Here is a 22,607-nt window from a genome sequence, read left to right as displayed (position 1 = left end):
TGGTGTAGAAGCAATAAATGAATGTAAGCAAGTACATGTACGTTACGATACTGCGTTTTCGATTAAATCGACATTCGTAATATGCTTAATTTTAGTTTTGGATACCTTTTCTACTATTTGCAGATCTCTTTAAAATCTGCATCGTATTCTGAACTTTCAATTAAAGGCACAACACGTGTTTTCTCCGAAAACAGATTTGGGGTGATGAACGATGCTACAAAGTATTTGGAAGAAAAGATATTGTTCAATGACTTGCCGTACTTGAAATAATAGTAAACAAACTGTTAACTAATGAAATGCATTTCGACCGACGCCTGGCAAGAAGGCTATTTGAATTAAACGTGAGAGGTGAAGAAAGTAAAAAGGGGAGAAAATAATTAAAGGCTTTCCTTTTAATTTTTTCTAGTTTCCTCTTCTGCCTTTCTCTTCCAACTCACCCTCCCTCACCTCACTCTTACAGGCACCCCCCTCTCCGACTCTTCACCACGAGAAGGAGTGTGGAGTGAAAAAAACTAAAAAAAGTGGAAAAAAGGGAGGGGGATCGGCGGGATCAAAGGCGCTGCTGGCGTCTAGAGAGAGAAGCGACGAGAGGCAGCCATTGGCTGGCCGTCATCACGTGACGCAACCGAAATGGTCAGATTTCGTTATCAATCGGGAAATGCGGCCCGAAATGCTCTGGGAAGGAGTGTTATGTGCCGCGGAAGGAAAACGCAGGCATCCAGTCGTTCATCGCCGTCACCAGCGCAGGTAGCGAGAGGAGAATAAGGGGCCCCCTCGCCCGCGGGACTCCAGTCCACGGGCCCCACGTGCCCCGAGAAAAATAAAAAAAATATTTTAAAGCGATGGAAGGCGGTGCCGCCATGGAGAGCGGTTTTATCAACAGCCAGCCGTCCATGGCAGAATTTATGACAGCCCTGCCTCATATCAATGAAACGTTTCACCGTGGCGGGGGATCATCAATCAACGGCGGCGCGGCAGCCCCCGCACCGCCACCGCCTCTCGGACCGCCGCAGTCTTTGTGCCCGCAGCAGCAGCAGCAAGCCATCGGTAGTGCGGCCGAGTCTTCAGCGCCTGTCCCCGCCGAAGGGCCCAAACACTCGGCCGCCGGTTCGGGTGGACCTAACGGCTACTCCGGAGTCTCTGTTCCGGAATATCCTTGGATGAAAGAGAAAAAGACGACCAGAAAGCAGCAACAAGGTAGGCAATAATACGTTACATCGAGTCATTGAAATTCTCATGTCATTTTCAAAGTCTGTTCTTTCCAGTTACACCCAAATTACAGGTGAAGAACGTTCCGTTGCTTCCTAACTACTCACAACCCTGTTTGCATCTCTATCTACGTTGTGTTATGATCGCGATTAAACTTTCAACGTTTGTGAATCCATCTTCCCTAAATCTGAAGCAAGCCTCATACTCTTCAGTAGTCTTCCCAGAACTACAGTTAAGTTAATTAAAATGACGTTACGTATATTAAATAGCAGGACTGTATCCTCTGTGTACGTTTGTCAAAGTTCAGTAGTATGTTATTAATTTTTTAGAATTCATCAAATGTGTGGCGCGGAAGGTTTAAAATGGAAAAGATTTTCAGCTGTTTACATTATTTTGCGTATACCTTAATTACTTTGATTGGTATTTTCAACCGATCTATAGAAATTTATCTTTATTGGCTCACGAATCTTGCCTGAAGTTCGGTTTAATAATTCAAATTCTGGAATTCAATTCAACTTCAAATGAAAATAGAAATGAATATTAAAGCCGAAGTACTCTAACTGCGTAGTTTAAAATCATAATAATGTTACAGTATTTTAGAAGTCCTAATTGAATCTTATGAAATTGAAGTATGATTCATAAAAAAGGTCTCTTAAATAAATTTTGTTTTATTTACTTATTTAATGCTAATGTAACGACAGCTTAAGTTATGCTATATTAGTAGTTTGTACCTACGCATAAATAAGCGCATAAAGTAAATAAGCTTAACTTTTGTGTTGTTATGCTAATTTATATTCTCTTCCGAAAAATATATGTCTGAGATGGAATGTATAGGAGTGGTTTAGTCTTGTCCAAATTATTGGTAATGCAAATGAGAATTCCCAAATGAAGTACTCATCTAAGTTTTCTTCCTCGAAAATTTTGTGTCGTTTTTTATGATCTCTATTTTATTCAGTTACATAAGAATGCATAATACAAATTAGATAACAATGAAAATGTATGTTATTTGCTCAACTAATTACTAAGCACAATGTAAATTCATATAATATTTTAAGAAATATCATCAACCAAATCTATTAGACCTCTTCAAAGTCATTTCTCATGAAGAGAGGCTTTATTTTAATATCTTGAACATCATTTTTTTTTTTTTTTCATACCTGCATGACTTACTTTTGCAATCTTTATTTCCTTGATCATTTAAATTTTTTATATATAATAAATAAATAATTATTTTATGCATTGGTATGCTATCTACCATGAAAACAATACTTTCGTTTATGAACTTTTAACTATTTATGCGACTTTAACATGTAAAAATGAATCCCTCCTTCGAATTTAACTTAAATACAAATTTTAGTGAAAATTACCAGTTTTATTTAACAATTTATTTACCAATTTTTTTATATTAATTTATTTGCTAACTGATTCTAGTCTTTGCAGCTGTAGATGAAAGAAATGGGAAATTTTTCAATACAGAGCAAAAATTTACAGTGCATTTATTTTTCTATAAAAATGCGTGTGCATTGCGAGAAAGGGAAAAATTAAATTTGTAGGATCAACCAAATAATTTTACGTAGGATTCATTCCATTTTCCATTTCTGGCTTCGGAAATTAGTTTTTGTTTTTGATTAGAGAAACAAAAAATATTATATTCAAATAATGCGAGTAGATTTAATGTGTCAACCAAATACGAGTAATCATGAATAATCTTTAAATAGCATTTTTATCAATTTCATATAGTTATAAAAGTTTAAAAGTTTTATTATTTTTTTTTTCCAAAGGAAAGCATTTAAGTATGTAGAACATTTATATGCAAATAACATGTAAATGTGTTTAAGTAACGAGTTCTTAAAATACTAATACTTTACAACACATATGACATTATTAGTATATTATTCATATCCCCAGCGATTCTTTCAATAATTATGTTTCGTATAATTACAAGCAAACAAATGTTTTGCGGAAATTAAAAAAAAAAAAATTTAAAAAAAAATTTAAAAAAAAAACTGCTTTTTCTTTCTTTCTTTCTTTTTTTTTTTTTTTTTTTTTTTTTGTGTGTGTGTGTTTTTTTGTTTGTTTTTAATTTTAAAACTTAAGATTCCACGAAATGCATAATCGCAATAAAAAATCAGCATTCTGTAGTGAATGAAGCATATTACATCTCTAACAACACAATTTAACTGTCCCTGAACGTTTTCTTGAGAAAATTACAAGGGGTTCTCTTTTTATGGATGCAAATATGACTCTTCAGATTACAGAATAAAAAGTTTATAATTATACTAATACAATTATCGTAAAAATCGATCGTTAAAAACCTTTTAGTTTCAGCACTCATATTTTTGAATTTCTTAATTTTTTATAGGGATACAAGTTAAAAACCTTTCGAACATTGCAGCATTTAAGAAAAAGATTCGTTTTGGAATAGTAGAAATTATAGTTATCATAATAGTGTTAATTATCTGAAACACTTCGTTGCACTACCAGAACGAGGCAATTGTTTCAACAAAGTTTTTTCTTACTGTTTTTATCGAAGAATAGAAATCAGGAAATAATCAAGGTCTGTCCGTGACGGCTAACAAATGCACCGCTGATCACCTTGTCAGTTGACCAATCAATTAACACATCAACCATGAACATGCATAGAAGAATGCGGTGACAGCTAACACCTGAAGGAAAATGCTCAAATAATCGTTTCTTTACAGCTAATCAATCACGTGTAAATATGAAATCTAGAATTAAAACTTTTATATGGATATATGGAAAGTGATATCAGAGCAGTTATCAGATTCATACAAAACTCTAATTAAAAGCACAAGTTTGATGCTGTGAAACTCAAATTAAAAAAGCTTTCCTCGCATATATAATACTTGCGGATTTCTCTACTGAAAACCTTAGCTAAAGTATCACTGATTGAGATTTATTTAAAAAGCAATTCAGCTAAAAATATTTTCTCGGTATTTTACGCCATTTTCCAAACACATTATTACAAACAAGTTATTTTTTTAAATTATTTTATTTTTTTTAATTTAATTTTTTTAAACAATTTTAATGTTAAAGTATTGCATTATATTATATAAAGCTATTACACTTCTCTCTATGCGTATTACGAAATAATGTTTTGTTAGAATTTTACAAATATTTATTACAATAATTCTCACAGTTATATATTTTGAGCATTCAATCTTTAAAGAGCTATTTAGACAATAATAAAAAGACTCATTTTATATCTTTTCTAAGGTTTAATAAGGGGTTTAAAATCAAAAAGAGAATAATTAGAAAATAAAAGTTATCTAATAAAAATACAACGACTTAAATTTATAAAACAAATTTTGATTTTTAACTAATTTTTTGCACGATAAATTATTTAAATCCTAAAATAGTAATGTATTTAATTATTTATAACATCATAAACATGAAACTTAAAAAAGTATATAAATAGTAAACAATAGCTGATTTTTAGAGAATTTTGAAGCAAAATGATTTATAGTTTTTAGAAAAACCTTAGAAATATAAATATTTTAACTATATAAAAGATTCTGCAATAAAGTAGAGCAATTAATCTTAAAACATACTTATAATGCTATGTACAGCAACATAATTAAATTAATGCCGTAAAAGTTAAATACATATACATTAACATCTGCATTTAATAGCGTACATGACATTTTTTAACTTAAATGCCTTCTTCAACAGCTTTGTTTTAGTCATTATTAACTTTTTAAACTTTAGCAAAGCATAATATTTTTCACTTCAATTAATGTCAAATTTTATATAATATCTATCTTCAGAAAAAATGTATCTCAGCCACACAAAAACAGCCTTAAAAATTATCTCAGCCACACATTCATTTAAATGATTCCATGTAAATACAACTTATCTAACGCATATTTTTACATTAAGATGCAGCATCCTGCTGATATTTATGCGCATAGAGTAAACAGAATATATAAATGTTACTCAACCTCGCATCCTGGGTGAAATTTCAAAAAACCAGTGATTATTGTATGTAAATTACACTGTATGCTACAATCTGTGTAAATTATTTGCGTGCAGTTTCTTGCAAGTTGTTAAGCGTATGAATGATAAATTCTCTTTTAATTATGTCATTTAAATTTATTTCTTCATTATGTTTAAATGGATTACGTTCACAATATCTTTAAAAATTGGTAAAAATGCCATTACGTTAATTTTGTTTTTAGATTTTCTAAAATTCATAAATTTAATATTTGTATGAAATGCAACTATATGATTTAATACAGAATGATTTTTGGCTTAATAGAAAGTGTTTCGTAAAATTTCAGTTCATATATTTTCACAAAATTACATAATATCAATGTGCATCCCATAATTGACTGTGAAAGCGTTTTGTTATTTGATCAAAATGGAACGTTTTATTGATTAATGATCTGCAGCATGTTTTAAAATTTCTAGAGTGTCATTAAATTAAGTAATGAATACATGAAGATCACGTAAGATCACTGTGAATTGACAGATGACGCAATTCATTAAAATCAAGATTTATCATGCCCATTTGGAAAATCCTTTCGGGCATTGTATTTACCTGCTCATGTATTACTAAGAACCCGTCAGAACGTGGGAAGAAATTGCATTTTCAATCAAAGATCAATCATGTTACAAAACTTGTTACAAATGCTTTCACTGTAACTTTCACGAAATGATAAATCTCTTTGTTATTTAGACTTTTCGCCCAAAACAAGTAAACAAAACCAAACCAAAAAAAAAGGGGGGATGGATAAGAGGGATCGAGCTTTTTTTGTAGATGAAAGAATACATCTGTAAATCAGAAGAAAAATATGAAAACTTTTCTTGGTAAAAGTAAATTTCTTTAAACATGGTGTTTAAATTCTTTAAATTTTTAATTATTTTTCTGTTTTGCATTAAAAAAACATAAAAAATTATCACATGCAGTTTAGAAAAGGCTTTGTTTTTAGTTAATTTCATATTCTAATCATCGCAGAAAGCATTTTAATTACATTTCAGATTTATTACAAATACAAATGCTTTCTAGGGCAGTTATGGTATGTGTCGGATTCATAAGAATAGGCAAATTACAAGAATCATGCACTTGAAAACATAAATTTATTCCATAAAATTAGAACTTACCTATTGCATTTTTATTCACTGAATTTAGAAATATTATTCTTGCCAAAATACCATTAATTTTTTTCTCCTGTGGCTGCTCAGGTACAAGAATGTGCATGTTCACATCAAAGCAACGAAGTTTTTAATTTCTGTATTAACAATTCCGACTTTCCGTTCCTTTGAGCTTCATGTTAGTATTTGTATATTTCACTTTTAATGCCATATGGCAAAAACCACTACTAAATTAAAACCCATTACTTGTGATTTTAAATGAGATGATGTTAGATATTCATTTTTGATAGCGTAATCAAAATAATATTCAAACCGTATTTTTCTTCGAAGCATAATCTGTGAAAATTCATTAACTTAGAGCTGTAATTTTTAAATTCACAATAACTGTAAAAAAAATCTGAAAGCTTTCACATTTTACATTACGCCCAAAAGGGCGGTTTTTTTTTTTTTTTTTTTTTTTTTTTTTTTTTTTTTTAACGTTTTCTCTGTTATCTTTATTTATCAATATCATGTTCTTCCCACTTAAACCATAAAATTCAATTTAACAGCAATATCGCAAAATAATTTTAAATTGAGCATAGCTTTAGAATTTCCCATGCACAGTCTCACGCACTGGATATAAAAATTTTCTTTTTACATTGCATTACACTCTCGCTATTGCTCGCTTTGAAAGTGTTGAGTTTCTTAATAAAAACTCACAAATATTTTACGAAATATGAAATAGATAAGAAAACAAGTTCCAAATTCCAAATTTGGGCTTCCAGATGCTCATATTCGGGTGAAAACGTACGTTATTCAAAATTTTATGGCTCTAAGTAACGTTGTTTTATCCCAGTGTGAGAAACATACATGCATTTATGCAGATTCTTCATTATTTAATTTCTTTAAATATAATACAGGGCTGTAATATTTGGTGGCAACAGTTTGAAAAGTGAATCGACGCATGATGCCAAAACGAAATTAATAGCATTTCTGAGCTAACGCACCTTTGGGCTAATTATTGACATATTTCAACCCCCTGGTACATCCGCCTAGCTTTTACATCATAAAATTTAGAAATTGCTGATTTATGATAACAACGTACAGTATCCGAATAGATTGCAAAGTACAATATATAAGCAATAATAACAGTATTGAAATTATTAACTCTAATTACTTAAAGTTAAAAAGTGGTGAATCTATCTTTATGTACATTTTTAATCTTTTATTTTCTTCCTTTAATTCTTTCTTTCAAAATTGCTATAGCCCCGTAATTTTAAGCTCTCGATTTTAAAAAATAAAATTAGTTAGAAAAAGTGAGATAATATATGTAAATAAGCCACAATGAATCAATAACAATAAACAAAAAATATCGTTTTTTAGTGCAAATTCATATAGAAAAGATTTTATTGTGATACAAATTTAAATGCATTTCTGTGAATATTAGTATAATATCATTGTATGCATTTACTCTAAATTTTCATTCTGAACGAAAAGATATTAGTTTCTACAGTAAATTTTACAAAACGATTTTACTTTTTAGAGTTAATTTTGTAGATTTCGAAGTTAATTTTACAGTTTGCTTTTAGAGACGTCATAAATATTTTGACCTGTTATAATTTTTGTACACTTACTGAAAAGATCCCAAGTAAATGTTACCACGTAAATACCACATAACGATAAAGTTAACACTCATCTTTACACTGAGATAGGGAACCCTATTGACATTTACATACGTAGAGCTTGGATCTTAGAAACTTGATTGAAAAAATATGTTAACCTTATTCAATTTTTAATTAAATTTATAGGACCAACTATCTGAAGGAAATAATTAAATTTAGAGATAAGTTTTTATTTGCAAGTATGTTTTTAAAGAAATATACATTATTAATCTTAAATTATATTATGACATAAATTGAAAGAAAACTATTAGGTGTCTTTTGTCTAAAGCCAGTGTTATTCAGTACCGACGAGAAAATATTTGTTTTGTGCAAGAGGGACAGAAATATAACATAAGGGGGAAAAAATCCAATTTTGACGAATTCCGTACATTTGGTTTAAAATCTTCAGCGTGAGAATGAGTAAATTACCTTTAAATAAAGCCTCTTTTTAAGTATCAATTAAAGATCTTAATTCAAAAATAATACTGAACCTTTAAATTTAATGGAAATGGTTTAAAGTTGAATGAAAACTTATAGCCCAGTATGTTTTGATTATTAATAAATTTTAAAACACTCAAAAATGCACTGCATATTTTAAGTGTAGCTTTATCGATTACAGATTATTATTTTATTACGCAATATTCTAAAATGTATATAATGGATAGGAAAAAATTATTAAATGAGATATTTTTTATTTCAAAATTTATAACCTCATCCTTTGATTAAAATTTCAGATTTGTTTTATAGTAATATATATATATGATGAATAGTTAAAGAATTCATTTATATTGCATAATTCGTGTCTAGTTTGTCAATAATAATCAGACCGCTCGTCGTAAAATGAATCATTTAAATACATATTAGGAAAACGTGTTTATTATATAAGTATTTATTATATCCAGTCGGATATTATTAAACTAGTTTTGTTCAAAATTTAAGTTAAAATCGTAACCTGTTAGGAATAGTCAATTTAGATTGCAAAAATAACTGAAAATGATTTGAGATCGATTTAGTATTTACTAAGACCTTTATGTAATTCAGAATATGCTTTTAACATATTCTGAATTACATAACAACGATACCTAGTTTATGACTAGGTATCGTTGCACAAATTCTGAATTGCACAAATCGTTTTATACAAATTCTGAATAACATGGTTGTCCTTGCGAACATGAGCACTTACCAACCCGAATTTTGAATTTGTTTTATTGTCTATTTCATTACTGAATTACTGAATTACATAAATATGCTTTTAACATATTCTGAATTACATAAAGGACTTAGTAAATATTTTTTACTAAGACCACCGTCATTTCACTGACGATATAAAAGTAACACGTTATACATAAGCATTTTCAGCCCAAAGGAGCGTTAGCCCAGAAGGGCTATTAGTCTCGAAACGGCATTTTGAATAGAATCACTTGAATGCGATGCATCAGTCTTCAGATTATTGCCACCAAATATTATCGCCCTGTATTATATTTAAAGAAACTAAATAATGAAGAATCTGTATGAATGTGCGTATGTTTTTTGCACTGGGAAAAACAACGATACCTAGTTTATGACTAGGTATCGTTGCACAAATTCTGAATTGCACAAATCGTTTTATACAAATTCTGAATAACATGGTTGTCCTTGCGAACATGAGCACTTACAAACCCGAATTTTGAATTTGTTTTATTGTCTATTTCATATTTTGTAAAACTTTAACGAAATTTTAATTAAAGCCTCAACGGTTTCAAAGCAAGCAGTGGCAACACTCTAGAGAATAAAACAATTTTATTTCCGGCGCGCGAGACTGTCTATCGAAAATTCTAAAAATATGCTGTTTTTAAATATTTTTAGCCCAAAAGCGAGTTAACCCAAATGCTCTCAAAACGTTTATGTGTGTGTAAATGTAAAACAAACAAAAAAAAAAAAAAAAAAAAAAAAAACTTGCATTTTGAGCTACAGTAAGTTATTTATTTAATATATCCCATTTATAAGAATGGAAGCGTCACAGAAGGTATCATATTCCAGTCATAAAGAATTCTCAAAATTTGCAAAGAAATCTAACTAGGGTGTTGATCATAATAAATTTTTAAGGTTAAAGTAAAAGGCATATAATCACGACGAAGAAACATATAATTATATAGTCATACTTGGCCAACATATCATACACCCCAGTTCATTAATTCATTATAATAACACAATTTTTACACTATTTACACATTTTAACTTTAAAATTTTGATTCAGTCGTGAATATGAATGAGTAGACTTATTTTTTTTTTTTTTTAGAAATTTATAGAAAACAGTGTCCACGAACGGCAATTCCTTCCTACTCACCATGCATTTTCGAATATGTTTTCAGATCTACGTAGAGGCTGAATTTAAAATCAGCATGAAAGATTTCAAGAAAGCTATTCAACAGGAATGCAATTTTCTTTTCTAAATTCTCCATCAAAATAAAGTCTCGGAATAGGAAGCATTAAAATAATCGATGACTTAATAATATCCAAACAGTTACAGGCTGCACCGTACAGCCATATTTCCTAAACCCCTTATAGATCAAAGTTACAGCTAAGCTACAGTAGATTAAAAAGACTTCGGGGAGTTTATCGCACGCTTAAAAAGAAGAAAAACTACGAAAGCGAAAACACTTTTCTAGTGATAAATTTCTGAAAAACTTTATGGAGTAGATTCTCCTCAGCATGAGTGACAGGTAAGCGATGAAATTGATTTAATTACACACCTGTTTCGAGAGTACTCTATCGTGCTCTCACCGTTGTCGTGGATGAGCCGGAGAAGTGATTAGCATTGGCTAATGCGTCTTGGTCAGCGACCTTAGAGCTGTGGGATGATTGATTGTGGCCAGAGCAGACGCACGAAAAAGTCACGTGCAGCCGTGTTTCAATTTATCTTACGCGTCAACGCTTTTCCGAAGCGACACGATACACGTGACTTGCTGTTGCCGTTACATCTTGTACTTTCTGTCTCGCCTCCCTTTCTCTAAGAGGTTTCGTTTATTTTTTGAATCTTGGTCTGTTTATTTTGTGTTTTTGACATTTATATCGGAGTTCTATTTCGAAAAATGGAAGATATTTTTGTGAGTATTCTAACTGCAACCGTGGTGAGCAATCGGAGGTCGTGATCCTCTCTGCAAGAAAGTGACAATAGATGATTATTCTTTCTGATATCTTATTTATAACTGTGTATATGTTAAGTTTTCGTTTATTCTAAAGTACATGTGAGTCTTTCCAGAACTTACAATAAGAATAAATGAAAAGACAGCGATTTCTGCCGCAAAAAAGCATGCTGTTTTTAATAACTGATACAATTTGAGATTCGGTTAGAATATGTTCTAAATGTAGATTCTCAAAGAATTCAAATTCGAAAGAAAAATGGCTCACTAATAGAGATGTACCTTTCATAGTGGTGTTAACTGCCATAATGCTACAGGCTATAATAGAATATGTCTAACAGGAATGATAAAACTCTAAGAGGAATCATTAAACAGTTACTAAAATATATTTAGCAACTGTTTTTAAAGTAAGCTTTATTACCATTTTCTTTGATAGATATACTTTCCCATATGCTTAAACTAAAACCACTGCCATTTATCATTTAGTAATTTGGTGTCATTTATTGATGCCCGTGATTCCGTTTTAGAGTACAATAGTAATCGCAGCTTATTTATTGTATTACATGTCTTTAAATATTTTATGATCCAGACTTTACAGAATATGGAATTAAAAGCTCCACGTAATTCTTATTTAAAACTTATTTTTTAAAAGGAGAAAATTTTATGATTCAAAGATATCGTACAACTGCTTCTTAGTAATTCTCTATATTTCCATATCGTATCTAATTGAGCAATATTTTCAGACAAAATATATTTAAATGTTTATTAACACAGTAATTAATATTAATCTGCAATAATAGCAATGGATTTATATTAATTCCTTTATAAGAATAAATGAATTAACTTTGATGGGCATATTAGTTCTTTACGTTACAATGCACAAGAAAACGAAGTTTTTATATCTAATTCGACATATTTTCCAGTTCTGTGAATTAATTCTCATCCTTCTGATATTACAAACAGCTTTAGCGGAGTCCTTCAAAAACTGTTGGTCCGTTACGGCGGTAGTCTCGAACTGGCTGCTCCTGAAGCAATTTTATACGGCCAGCGAATAAATTTTCCATTAATTAATTAGCATTATTAGGACTAGATTTAAAAAAAAGTTTAAAATTTTAATGATTTTGAATGGAATTTTAAGTCATCTTCATTAATGAAAACGAACATGAGTAACGCTCCAGAAAATCTAGAAATGGAGCTAATTAATTTACACTGTAATGCAAATCTTATTCAGAGACTTAAAGATACAAATTTCATAAACTGTTATTAATACCTCTGAATTTTACAATAAGAATAATTGCTTTGTTTGTGAATACATTTACTTGTGAACAGTTTTTCCCGTCGTTGAAAGTTAAATCTTCGAAAAGAACCAGACTCTATGAGGATTTACCAATTAGTGACGAAGATAGCTTTTGGTAAGTTTCCTCGAAGTTTACAAATTTTACGAAAATCGAAACGCCGTGAGGTGTTTTAGCTGAAATATGTAATAAGAAAAATAGAAGTTAATAACTATTTACAGACAAATATGTATTTTTTCTGTATGCTTTATAGAAAAATGTAATAGTTAAAAGAAAGAGAAAAGGTTGTTATTATTTATTCTCGAGTTTTGTCCCTCTTAGAAAGTTTTCGTATATTTATTTCTAGTTTAAGTAAGTCACTTAGTAGTTACTTCAATATATTACAATTATTTGAATAAATGTGAATCTGAAAATATTAATATTTAGCTGTCAATATGTTTTAGTTACAAATTGTGACGAATAAAAATTTCTTCACCAAACTTTCAGGCAGAAAATAAGTGTAAATTTAAACTTCTTTGAGTCAGTTTATGTTCATGTTTTGACAAATACAGTATTTTTTTTTTTTTTTTTTTTTTAAGCTTAGTTAACAAAGTTTTTTTTGTTAACATTTTTTTTTTTTTTTTTTTTTTTTTTGTCCAAAGGGGCAATTTGTTTTATCAACATTTCTTTTTTTAGTCCAAAGGGGCAAATTTCCCAGAAGGACTATTAATTTTGTTTTGGCATTTTGCGTTGTTTCACTTTTCAAATTGTTGCTACCAAATATTATCGCTCTGTATTACATTTAAGGAAATTAAATAATGCAGAATCTGCATAAATGTATGTATGTTTCTCACACTGTGATGAAACAATGGTACCTAGAGGCATCAAATTTTGAATAACATAATCCTCCTGCGAATATGGACATCTGGAAGCCCGAATTTGCTTTATTATCGATTTCATATTTTGTAAGGCTTTAGCGAATTTTTGATTAACAGACTCAAGGATTTCAAAGAGAGCAACCGCAGCGTTGTACAGAAAAAAAAATATTTCTTTCTCCCGCGCGCGAGCCTGTGTATCGGAAGTTCGGAAGTTCTAAAGATATGGTCATTTGCAAATTATTTTGCGATATTGCTGTTGAATTGAATTTATGGTTTAAGTGCAAATAACATAATATTTAATAAACAAATATGTTAATAATATTATATATATATATTTGTTTATTAAATATTATGTTATTTGTATATATATATATATATATATATATATTATAATAATATAATATTATATAATTATAATATATTATTATAATAATATAATAAATTAATAATATTTAAAAAACATTTAATAAATAAAGGTAACACACAAAATGAAAAAAAAAAAAAAAAACTTTGGACATAATTTAAAATCTGAAACTTTTCAGGTTTCTTTATTATTTTATTTTATTTATTTATTTATTTTTTAATTGCGGCACATCAGCTACTTTTAGGTCGTGTATGTGGCCCGCGTGCGATTTGAGTTTGCGTTTATGGGATTATGGTACGTCATCATATATAAATATATATATATATATATATACATATATATATATATGTATATATATATATATATATATACATATATATATATATATATATGTACATATATATATATATATATATATACATATATATATATATATATATATATGTACATATATATATACATATATATATATATATATATATATATATATAATAAATATTTGGCAATCGAGACGATTTTAATTCCATTTTTATTTTCCAATTGATATTTTTGACCACAGTTTGCTTGGCACAGTGCCTGTTCAAGAACATTTACATTTTTGATATTATTGCAATAAGAAATAACATAGCGAAATTACGTCTAAGCAAAGCAGAGACAGAAGCTGAAGTGCATAGTTATGCAAGATAGAAGCACACGAAGAGAAAGTTTTGGTTTACAATTATTACATCATCAGAGCTGCGTAGGCCATAGAATGATCTAGAAATGACGCAATCCAGAGAAGATATTATGATTTTTAAAACAGAGAGGGAGAATTAATGTTTTACAGTTAGTTTAAATTATAATTTTGATTTACTTATTTTTTTATCTTACATGTATGTGTATTAACAATAGAAGAAAAGATAAGAAATTTAAAACCTAAATTCATAAAGACACGAAGAAATAAAATCAAAAGCGGTAAAACCGCAAAATTTCCCATGCATACATACACATAAATATATGCATGTATACTATATTAATAAGGTTTAATAACAAATAAAAAAACAGAAAAAAGAAACCTAGGTACCGTTGTTTAATCACAATGCGAGAAATATACATACATTTACGCAGATTCGTCATTATTCAATTTCTTTAAATATAAAGCAGAGCTCCAATATTTGGTGGCAACAATTTGAAAAGTGAACCGACATTTAAACTTTTCAACGCAGAATGCCGAAACGAAATTATTAGCCCTTCTGGGTTAAGATCCTTTGGACTAATTAAATAAGAAATTTCTGATCTTAAGCTGCAAAGGATTCAATTTAAGAAATTATTAACATTTGTTAAAATTTAAAAAGCTCTTTTGTTTTCCACAACAGCTATATCCATGTAGATAATGATAAATAGCAATTGTATATATAAATGCGATTCGCGATGCTTAAGTTTGGGAAACTTAAGTTTGGGAAACTCGTGTCTTTATGAATTTGATTTAATTAATTGAGTGCTCAGAAAGCAACATAATCGACATTAATAATTTTGACCTCGATATTATTTCTTAAGGATCTAATTGACACAGTTTAAGTGCATTTAATATACAGTAAGTGCAACTGCTGTTAATTATTATGAAAACTTGAAGAATTATTTTAATTAATAAAAGAAATATGTGATGCCATCACGTTACTTTTACGAAATCGCTTGTTTCCTTTATTTTTATCTTTAACTGCCGTTTCTGAGGAAAATTACAATTCAGAATTTTTTTTATTATCCATAAGCATAGTAGTATTAATGGGAAACCACTTACGCCATATTGCAATATAGGGCAAAACCGGCTGTGTTACTCATACCTTAATCATGATTTAAATTACGTAATTTTTCGCTCCTTTAGTCTGAATCATCTCTCACAGAAACAGAAAATAATATTATAAATATGATAATTTATTCCTTGATTTTTTCTTTAGAATTTCAAACACCTTCTCTAATTTTGTTATGTATAGAAAATTTATATTTCTTCTCCTCCGGTGTAAAAGTTCAGAAACAATTGCTTAGAATTTTAATAGTTTCACTTTTGATAAGCGATTTAAATTATAGTCAAATTTTTATTTTTTTAAATGTGTATTTTTAAGAAAAATTATAATTTAAACTGCTATTATTAATCTCATTATGATAAAGTATTTCACCGTAATAAATTGTGCTGGAATATTTATACCTAAACATTAATATTCATTTTATAAATATGTGAATCTTCGGGGTTATATCCTCCATTACTCTTCATAACGCAATATTTATCTATATCAAATCTGAAGCTCTATTTGGTGAAGGGTAAAGAATTTTTTGAATTGATTGTTTTTAAATCCTACATATGTAAAAACTTAATATTTTTTTACTTTCACTGCAAAGCTTTAGGCTTTTTAGTCAAAGAATGTGTACGTACTACAAGTATTCAACGAGCAAATTTTAATAGTTTTTCTTAATTTTACAGTTTATAAACTACGTAAGGACGCAAAATTTAAATTACGTAATTAATCCAAATCTTTCTTACTTTCTTAAAATTTTGCTCAAATAGCAAAGTGTAATCAATATTCGCAGGATAGTTAATTGATAGTACTTCATTATCTCCCTTACAGTTGGAAATTCATCAACTGATCAAGCGCAGAACACAAACGCGGAACTATCTGTGTCAGGTTAAATTGGTCAAGTCAAATAGTGAATTATGGCATATATTTCAAACCTCAAATTATGCAACTGTGTATACATTTCAAATGCAATTCAAAATTGGGTGAATTAATGGAAGCGTTGCTTCAAAGTATTACACGCTTCTCATTTAAATGGTCTCGGAATACGAAAAGGATGCATATTACAGTAATAAAAAGCTGATAACAAAAAATTAATTAATAAATATTCTTCAAATAATATTAATTTGTCTTTGAAAGAATTATTTGAGATATAGCATAAACATGAATAACAAGAATGTATCGTATTTATGTAATCAGTTTACCCAAAACAAATATTTAATTTATAATTTATGCATTCTCCTCTCCTTTACTGTAGCTTCTATTAAGATGTGATAGAGTGTGCAAAGCCATCTTTTGCAGTTAAGATACTCAATGTATATACTCATTTTATTTCAATAAATTTTAAAACAGAAGGGGAATAACACTCTTTCAAAAAAATTAAATACTATAGTTAAGAACATATCGAAGTGTGACTTTTTCTTGAAGCCCTTAATGCAAGCCTCATATGCTACTTCCGGAAATTAAAAAACTAAAATTTTACCTATTTTCAAAAGCATTTTTTAGTCTTAAAAGCAAGACAATATAATGTTCCTAAAATTGAGTAATATTCTAAATTTAGAAGACTGTGCAGAGTTGTAACTTAAGAAGTTCTTTTACATAAACTATATAATGGAAAAACGTTCCGTGCCTTAAAATTGAATTATATTAATAAGTATATTGTTTCTTGAATCGAGTAATGTTGTTGTGCAAATAATGTTATTGTGATTTTTGTTTTTGCTTCGAAACCTTTTGTAAAAAAATACTATAAACTTTAAAATAAAATAAAAAAAAAAAAAAAAATGGGTGAAAACAATTTTTTTGCAAAAGAGAAATCTTTTAGTTAAAGAATATACGAGAACTGCAGAACAATTTCGAAGCAAAGATAACATGTTTTTTTCCCTTTATCTCATTCAATAGAATATCCTACCGTTTAAATAAATAATATTAAAGCGTATATTAATTAGATTTATTGTAGAATTAGGAATATTATTTCCCATAAATTTTGAATTTAAAAAATATATTAAAAAATAATATAAAAAAATAGTTTGGAAGAGTTACTTGTCTCGAAACGGCATTTGGAGTCGAATTACTTAAATGCGATGCATCACTTTTCAGATTGTTGCCATCAAATATTATCGACCTGTATAATATTTAAAGAAACTAAATTATGAATAATCATTTATAATTGTAGGTATGTTTCTCGCATTGTGAAAAAGCAATGATACCTAGAGCCATCAAATTTTGAGTAACGTAGTCCTCCAAATATAGGCACATGGAAGTTAGAATCTGGAATTTCGAATTTGTTTTATTGGCTGTTTCAAATTTTGGAAAATTTAATGAACTTTTGATTTAAAAACTCAACAGTTTCAAAGCGAGTAGTGTCAACACTGCACTGAGTAAAGAAATTTTATCGACCGCCCGCGAGACTGTCTATCGGAAATTCTAAAGGTATGCTGTTTTTAATTATTTTTAGTCCAAAGTGGCGTTAGCCCAAACGCTCTCGAAACATGTATGTGTCTGTAAATGAAAAAGTAAATAAATAAAAAAAAGCCCGTTTGGACGTAATATAAAAATCTGAAAGCTTTCAGATTTTATTTATTTATTTATTTATTTTTAGTCCAAGATACAAACGTTATCTTAATACTTTTAAATTCTTTCGACGTAACAATGCTTAAAAGTAATAATGTTAACGTCACTAAATGATTTTCTAGAATCCCATATTACCCTTGAATTCTTGGTAAATTAGTTTATATAGCAGAAATATTGTCTTAAGTCTTCTCTAGACACAAATATTGAGTAACCAAAAATTTTCTCAGTATCTTAGCCGCGTCTAAAAGATGATAAAAAACTAGAAAGCTATATTATTTCAAACATCTTTAAGAAGCGTATATTAATACTAGAAATTTTAAGTTTATATTACGTTTGTTTATTTGTCTATAACAAATTTCGAATTAAACACTTTTTGTAACTTTTTCTTGTACGAAAACCTGAAGGAAACTAAAGTGGAATAAGAACTCGAAGATAAATTCTAAGAACGTAGAAATATAAACAAGAAGGACATTGGGTTAACATTCTATTTGAACATCACGTATTATTTAAATTCTTTATGCTTGCATACTTTGCTATGCACGAAAATTTCAAAATGACTTTCGACAAATATCTCTCCGGCCGTTGCATTGAAGTTTACTTACTTCTGCGAATAATAATAATAATAATACTAAAAGATTCTTTTCTAAGTAACTCAAAATTCTTTTTGCAATAGCAGGTGCAGCGTAATCATGATGTGGAAAAAAGGAATTGACTACATCATAAGCCGTTTCAGCTACGGAAACAGCTTCCAGAGGGCTAAAAATAATCCATCAGCCACAGATCCTCTCTGTTCATGTTCTTATTTCTTACACACCGTTTCGGCTGACATGAGTACCTCTAAGAAAAACACACTCGAGAGATCTTTTTAAATAGATTTCACTTGTTCTTCCTCGGTTTTTGAAGACAGATACTGCTTCCAGAGTGATGTCGGGTATCTGCCAAGGAAGACAGACTTGGTGAGCCCATTACTCTGCTTTATTATGGGAATATGAGTAATGTGATCACATGCCTTCTTTTTGGCGGGAATAGCCGAAGACTACCTTTATTTGTTTGTCCATGAAGTCGAGCATGCAAAATCCGTCTCTTATGCGTTATATAGATAAAAAATGACTGTCTTAAATTCCTTATGCTTGGAATACTAGCACCAAGCAATAAATATTGTCAGAATAGAATGTTCACAGAAGTTTTTCTGTGAGAATGCAAAAAGAAAATTCAGTTGCAGTTGCTCGTTGCTTAAAAGAATTATTAGCCCAAAGGGACAATCCCAGAAGGGCTATTAATTTCATTGTGGCATTTTGCGTCGTACACTATAAAACAGCATTTCCTTTTTCGAATTGTTGCCGCCAAATATTAGAGTCCTGCATTATATTTAAAGAAATTAAATAATGAAGAATCTGCATGAGTGTATGTATATTTCTCGCATTGTGGAAAAACAACGGTACTTAGAGACATCGAATTTTTAATAACGTAGTCCTCCACTCGAATATGGGCATCTGGAAGTCCAAATTTGAAATTTGTTTTATTACCTATATCATATTTTGTAAAAGTTTAATGAATCTTTGATTAACGAACTCAACGATTTCAGAGCAAGCAATGGGAACACTGTACGGGAAAAAAGAATTAACTTCAGCGCGCGAGACTGTCTATCGGAAATTCTAAAGACACCCTCTTTTTGATTATTTTTTGTGATGTTTAACAAATAAATGTAACACACAAAACGTTAAAACGTAATATAAAACCTTTAAACGTAATATAAAACCTGAAAGCTTTCAGATTTATTATTATTATTATCCTTATTTTTTCATGGCTTCAGATTTTCTTGTTGGTTGCTGAATTTGTTTATTACTTAAAAAACAATGATTGTAGATATGATTCTGTACGACATATCATTGAAAAAAGAAATTTGCGATCTGAAAACATCAGATTACAACCAATATCATGAAGGAGAATTTACCATTAAAAATTTTGAAAGAATTAAACATGTAAAATATCATTCAAATATTTCACTTTTTTTTATATGAAAGTGACATCAGCTGTTGCTAATTCATAAACATAAATATTTATTGTTGAACAAAATTATCAAAGAACTCGAAAGAATTTTAAGTTTAAAAGCTTTTGTTTACTAACGTTTGTTAATATTTTCCCCTCTTTCTGTCTCTTTTTTCTATTGTTTCTTAATGACAAATGGCCTAAGCAGAAAGATGTTAAAGTACTGAAGCGATGTGCTTTATTTTTAGTGAAATTAAATAAAAATAAAATAGATAATTAATTACAAATTCTGCATTGCAATAAAGTAACATAATAAACGTTCGATCATATTTTGGATGCAAACCTGATCATATAAAAGTCGAATTAGAAATTTTGCAAGCGATTATTATAGGATTTTCAAAATTCTTTTAACTACACTTTTACTATTTGTTATAAAATGTTGCTAACGAAACACAGGCAAAGTAATTGCTTAGATTTTTCACTGCATTGTGGTAAGAAATTAACTTCTATAATATGATTGGGGTGACAACAATTTCCTATTTAATGTAGGTGTAGGTGTATTTAATTATGGCAAAGCACACGAGGGCTATCTGCCTAAAGGGAGGGATGCCTTTCGTGGAGAACTTTCTAAGGGAAACTGGCTCGTATACACGTTACACATGGGGAAAACTACGAAAACGCCCATGCAGCCAGCCCGTTCGCGGGATTCCAACCTCGGACCGAACTACCAGTGTTCAGCGACTTTACCGCTCGGCCGCTGGTGGGCCCCTATTTAATGTCGACAGGAGTCTTTTTCCTTTCGCATAATGGAAACATTATTTCAAATGTTAAAAAAAAATATCCAGATGTTTATTCTGTATTTAATGCTAAGTATTTGGAAGATACTGTTTTAAATGCTTATGGTTTATTCGGGGAAAAAATATACTAATAATAATTTGAAAGTATAAAAATATAAAAGAAAGGAGTATAAAAATTGACTGATTAAATAGTAAGCACAATAAGATAGTAATCTAAAAGTAGATTGTATGTAAAAAATATAGTGCAAAGACAAGTAAAATAAGCATAACGATATTCAGGTATGTAATTCTGATATATTTTTGTATAATTTATATCTAAAAATAATTTTAAAATCAAATAAACATGAGGTTTGGAGGTTATGATTAAACCTTGTGAGATACTATGGTCACTCAAATTGTTAAGTATTAAAATCAGGATTAGTTATTAATATTATTACTACTTCTGTCAACTTGTTTATTATTTGTCTATTTGTAATTTTAAGCCATATTCAATTGCCATAAGCTCTTAAATTTTTTAAAAAAATTTCTTTTTATTTTTTAAACATTTTTTATCTTAAAAATTTATTTTAGTTTTAAAAGAGAGAAAAGAAATAGTTTTAATTCACACATGAAAATGTAAGTCAGATTTTGTGTGATAAAACTTAATTTTTGCCTTCTTCATCCCTAAATGAAGCACAACAAACATACTTTATATTTCTTGTCCCACATGTAACTTTTTAACTGCTCAAACGTAAATTTATTTTCTAATAAAATATAAACTCACATAATATTAAAGCACATGTGTTTTTCGTTTAGGTGTTACACATTCTTTTGTCTCAAACTGAAATGTACTTTGCTGAATTCGTCTGATAAATGTTTTAAATAATTTCTTCACATACTTTTTAGCACTTCATCCTTTTCCCAATTCGGGGCCCAAATGTTATTAATGAGTAAAGTTACTACAAAAATTTATTAACTTTTTATTCAGATACTGTACTGAACTCTCGATTAACCGTATTTTAATTTGAACAAATTAAAACACATACGCACATATAACAACAGAATAAATTATATGAAAACATCCTGTATAATAATAATAATAAGAAGAAAAATAAAAATAAATACATAAAACTGCAAAAATAAGAATTGAACTCTTCAGAAATTTTAACGTAATGGCATACTGTATAAGATAAGGTTTAATTATAATAATAATGAAATTTAGAGACAAATTTTACAGTTTTTATTAGAAAATCTTATAATGCATTTTTTCATATTGTTATGTTTCAAACACTATGGTGAATATTGTCCAAAATTATGACTTTACTAAACTCAAACTTGATTTAATAATTCAATAATGTAACAATCATTTGCACATTCTAATATCCCGCACGTTTTTACATTCTTTCAGCCCTGTCTTTCTGTTGACTAATTGTCAACAGAAATCAGTGCATTCAGAAGTATCATGGTTCTGAAATTTCTGATAGTTTTTACCATACGTCTCTTTTTGAAGCTATACATGTTTATCTCATTTGTATTTTAAAAACGCTTAACATTAAGAATAGTTTCAACCAAACACACTTCTGTTACTTCTACGTTATTAGTGATCAGATTTATTCGGGCACGAATTAAAATTTTAATTAAGTTTCAGTTAGTCACTAAGCTTTTAACTTCATCTCGAGTTTTAATAGTGAGATTCAGTATTTCAAAAGCTGTGCGTTCCTTTCAAAATCGTTAAATTTGTTCTTCTGCTGAGAAGCAGTCTTTGGTAAGATGGAAGATGAACCTAAACATGAAGACAATCACATAAACCGTAAAATGATTAATCCGTGCACATATAATCCTTCCTATCAGCAACTTGATCAAAAACTCCCGTCCAACTTACTGATAACTCTAAAAAATAGTT

The 22,607-nt window shown here is 29.2% G+C and overlaps 1 protein-coding gene across 1 annotated transcript in view; it reads left to right on the top strand.

Moving 5' to 3' along the window:
• The first annotated feature begins 640 nt into the window (after window positions 1–640).
• The window catches only part of LOC118203652 (uncharacterized), a 139,791-nt gene continuing 117,824 nt past the window's right edge, over window positions 641–22,607 (top strand). Inside the window, exon 1 of the mRNA XM_085827720.1 lies at window positions 641–1,197. Within this exon, the coding sequence (XP_085683846.1) occupies window positions 843–1,197 (355 nt within the window). The 5' untranslated portion in view covers window positions 641–842. The remainder of the gene's footprint in view (window positions 1,198–22,607) is intronic.

Source organism: Stegodyphus dumicola, chromosome 12, assembly GCF_044657685.1.
Source record: "Stegodyphus dumicola isolate Sdum_Otavi_A_Nest chromosome 12, ASM4465768v1".
Classification (NCBI taxonomy): domain Eukaryota; kingdom Metazoa; phylum Arthropoda; class Arachnida; order Araneae; family Eresidae; genus Stegodyphus; species Stegodyphus dumicola.
Note: the sequence above shows the minus strand (reverse complement) of the source record. Positions and strands in the feature narration are given on the sequence as shown.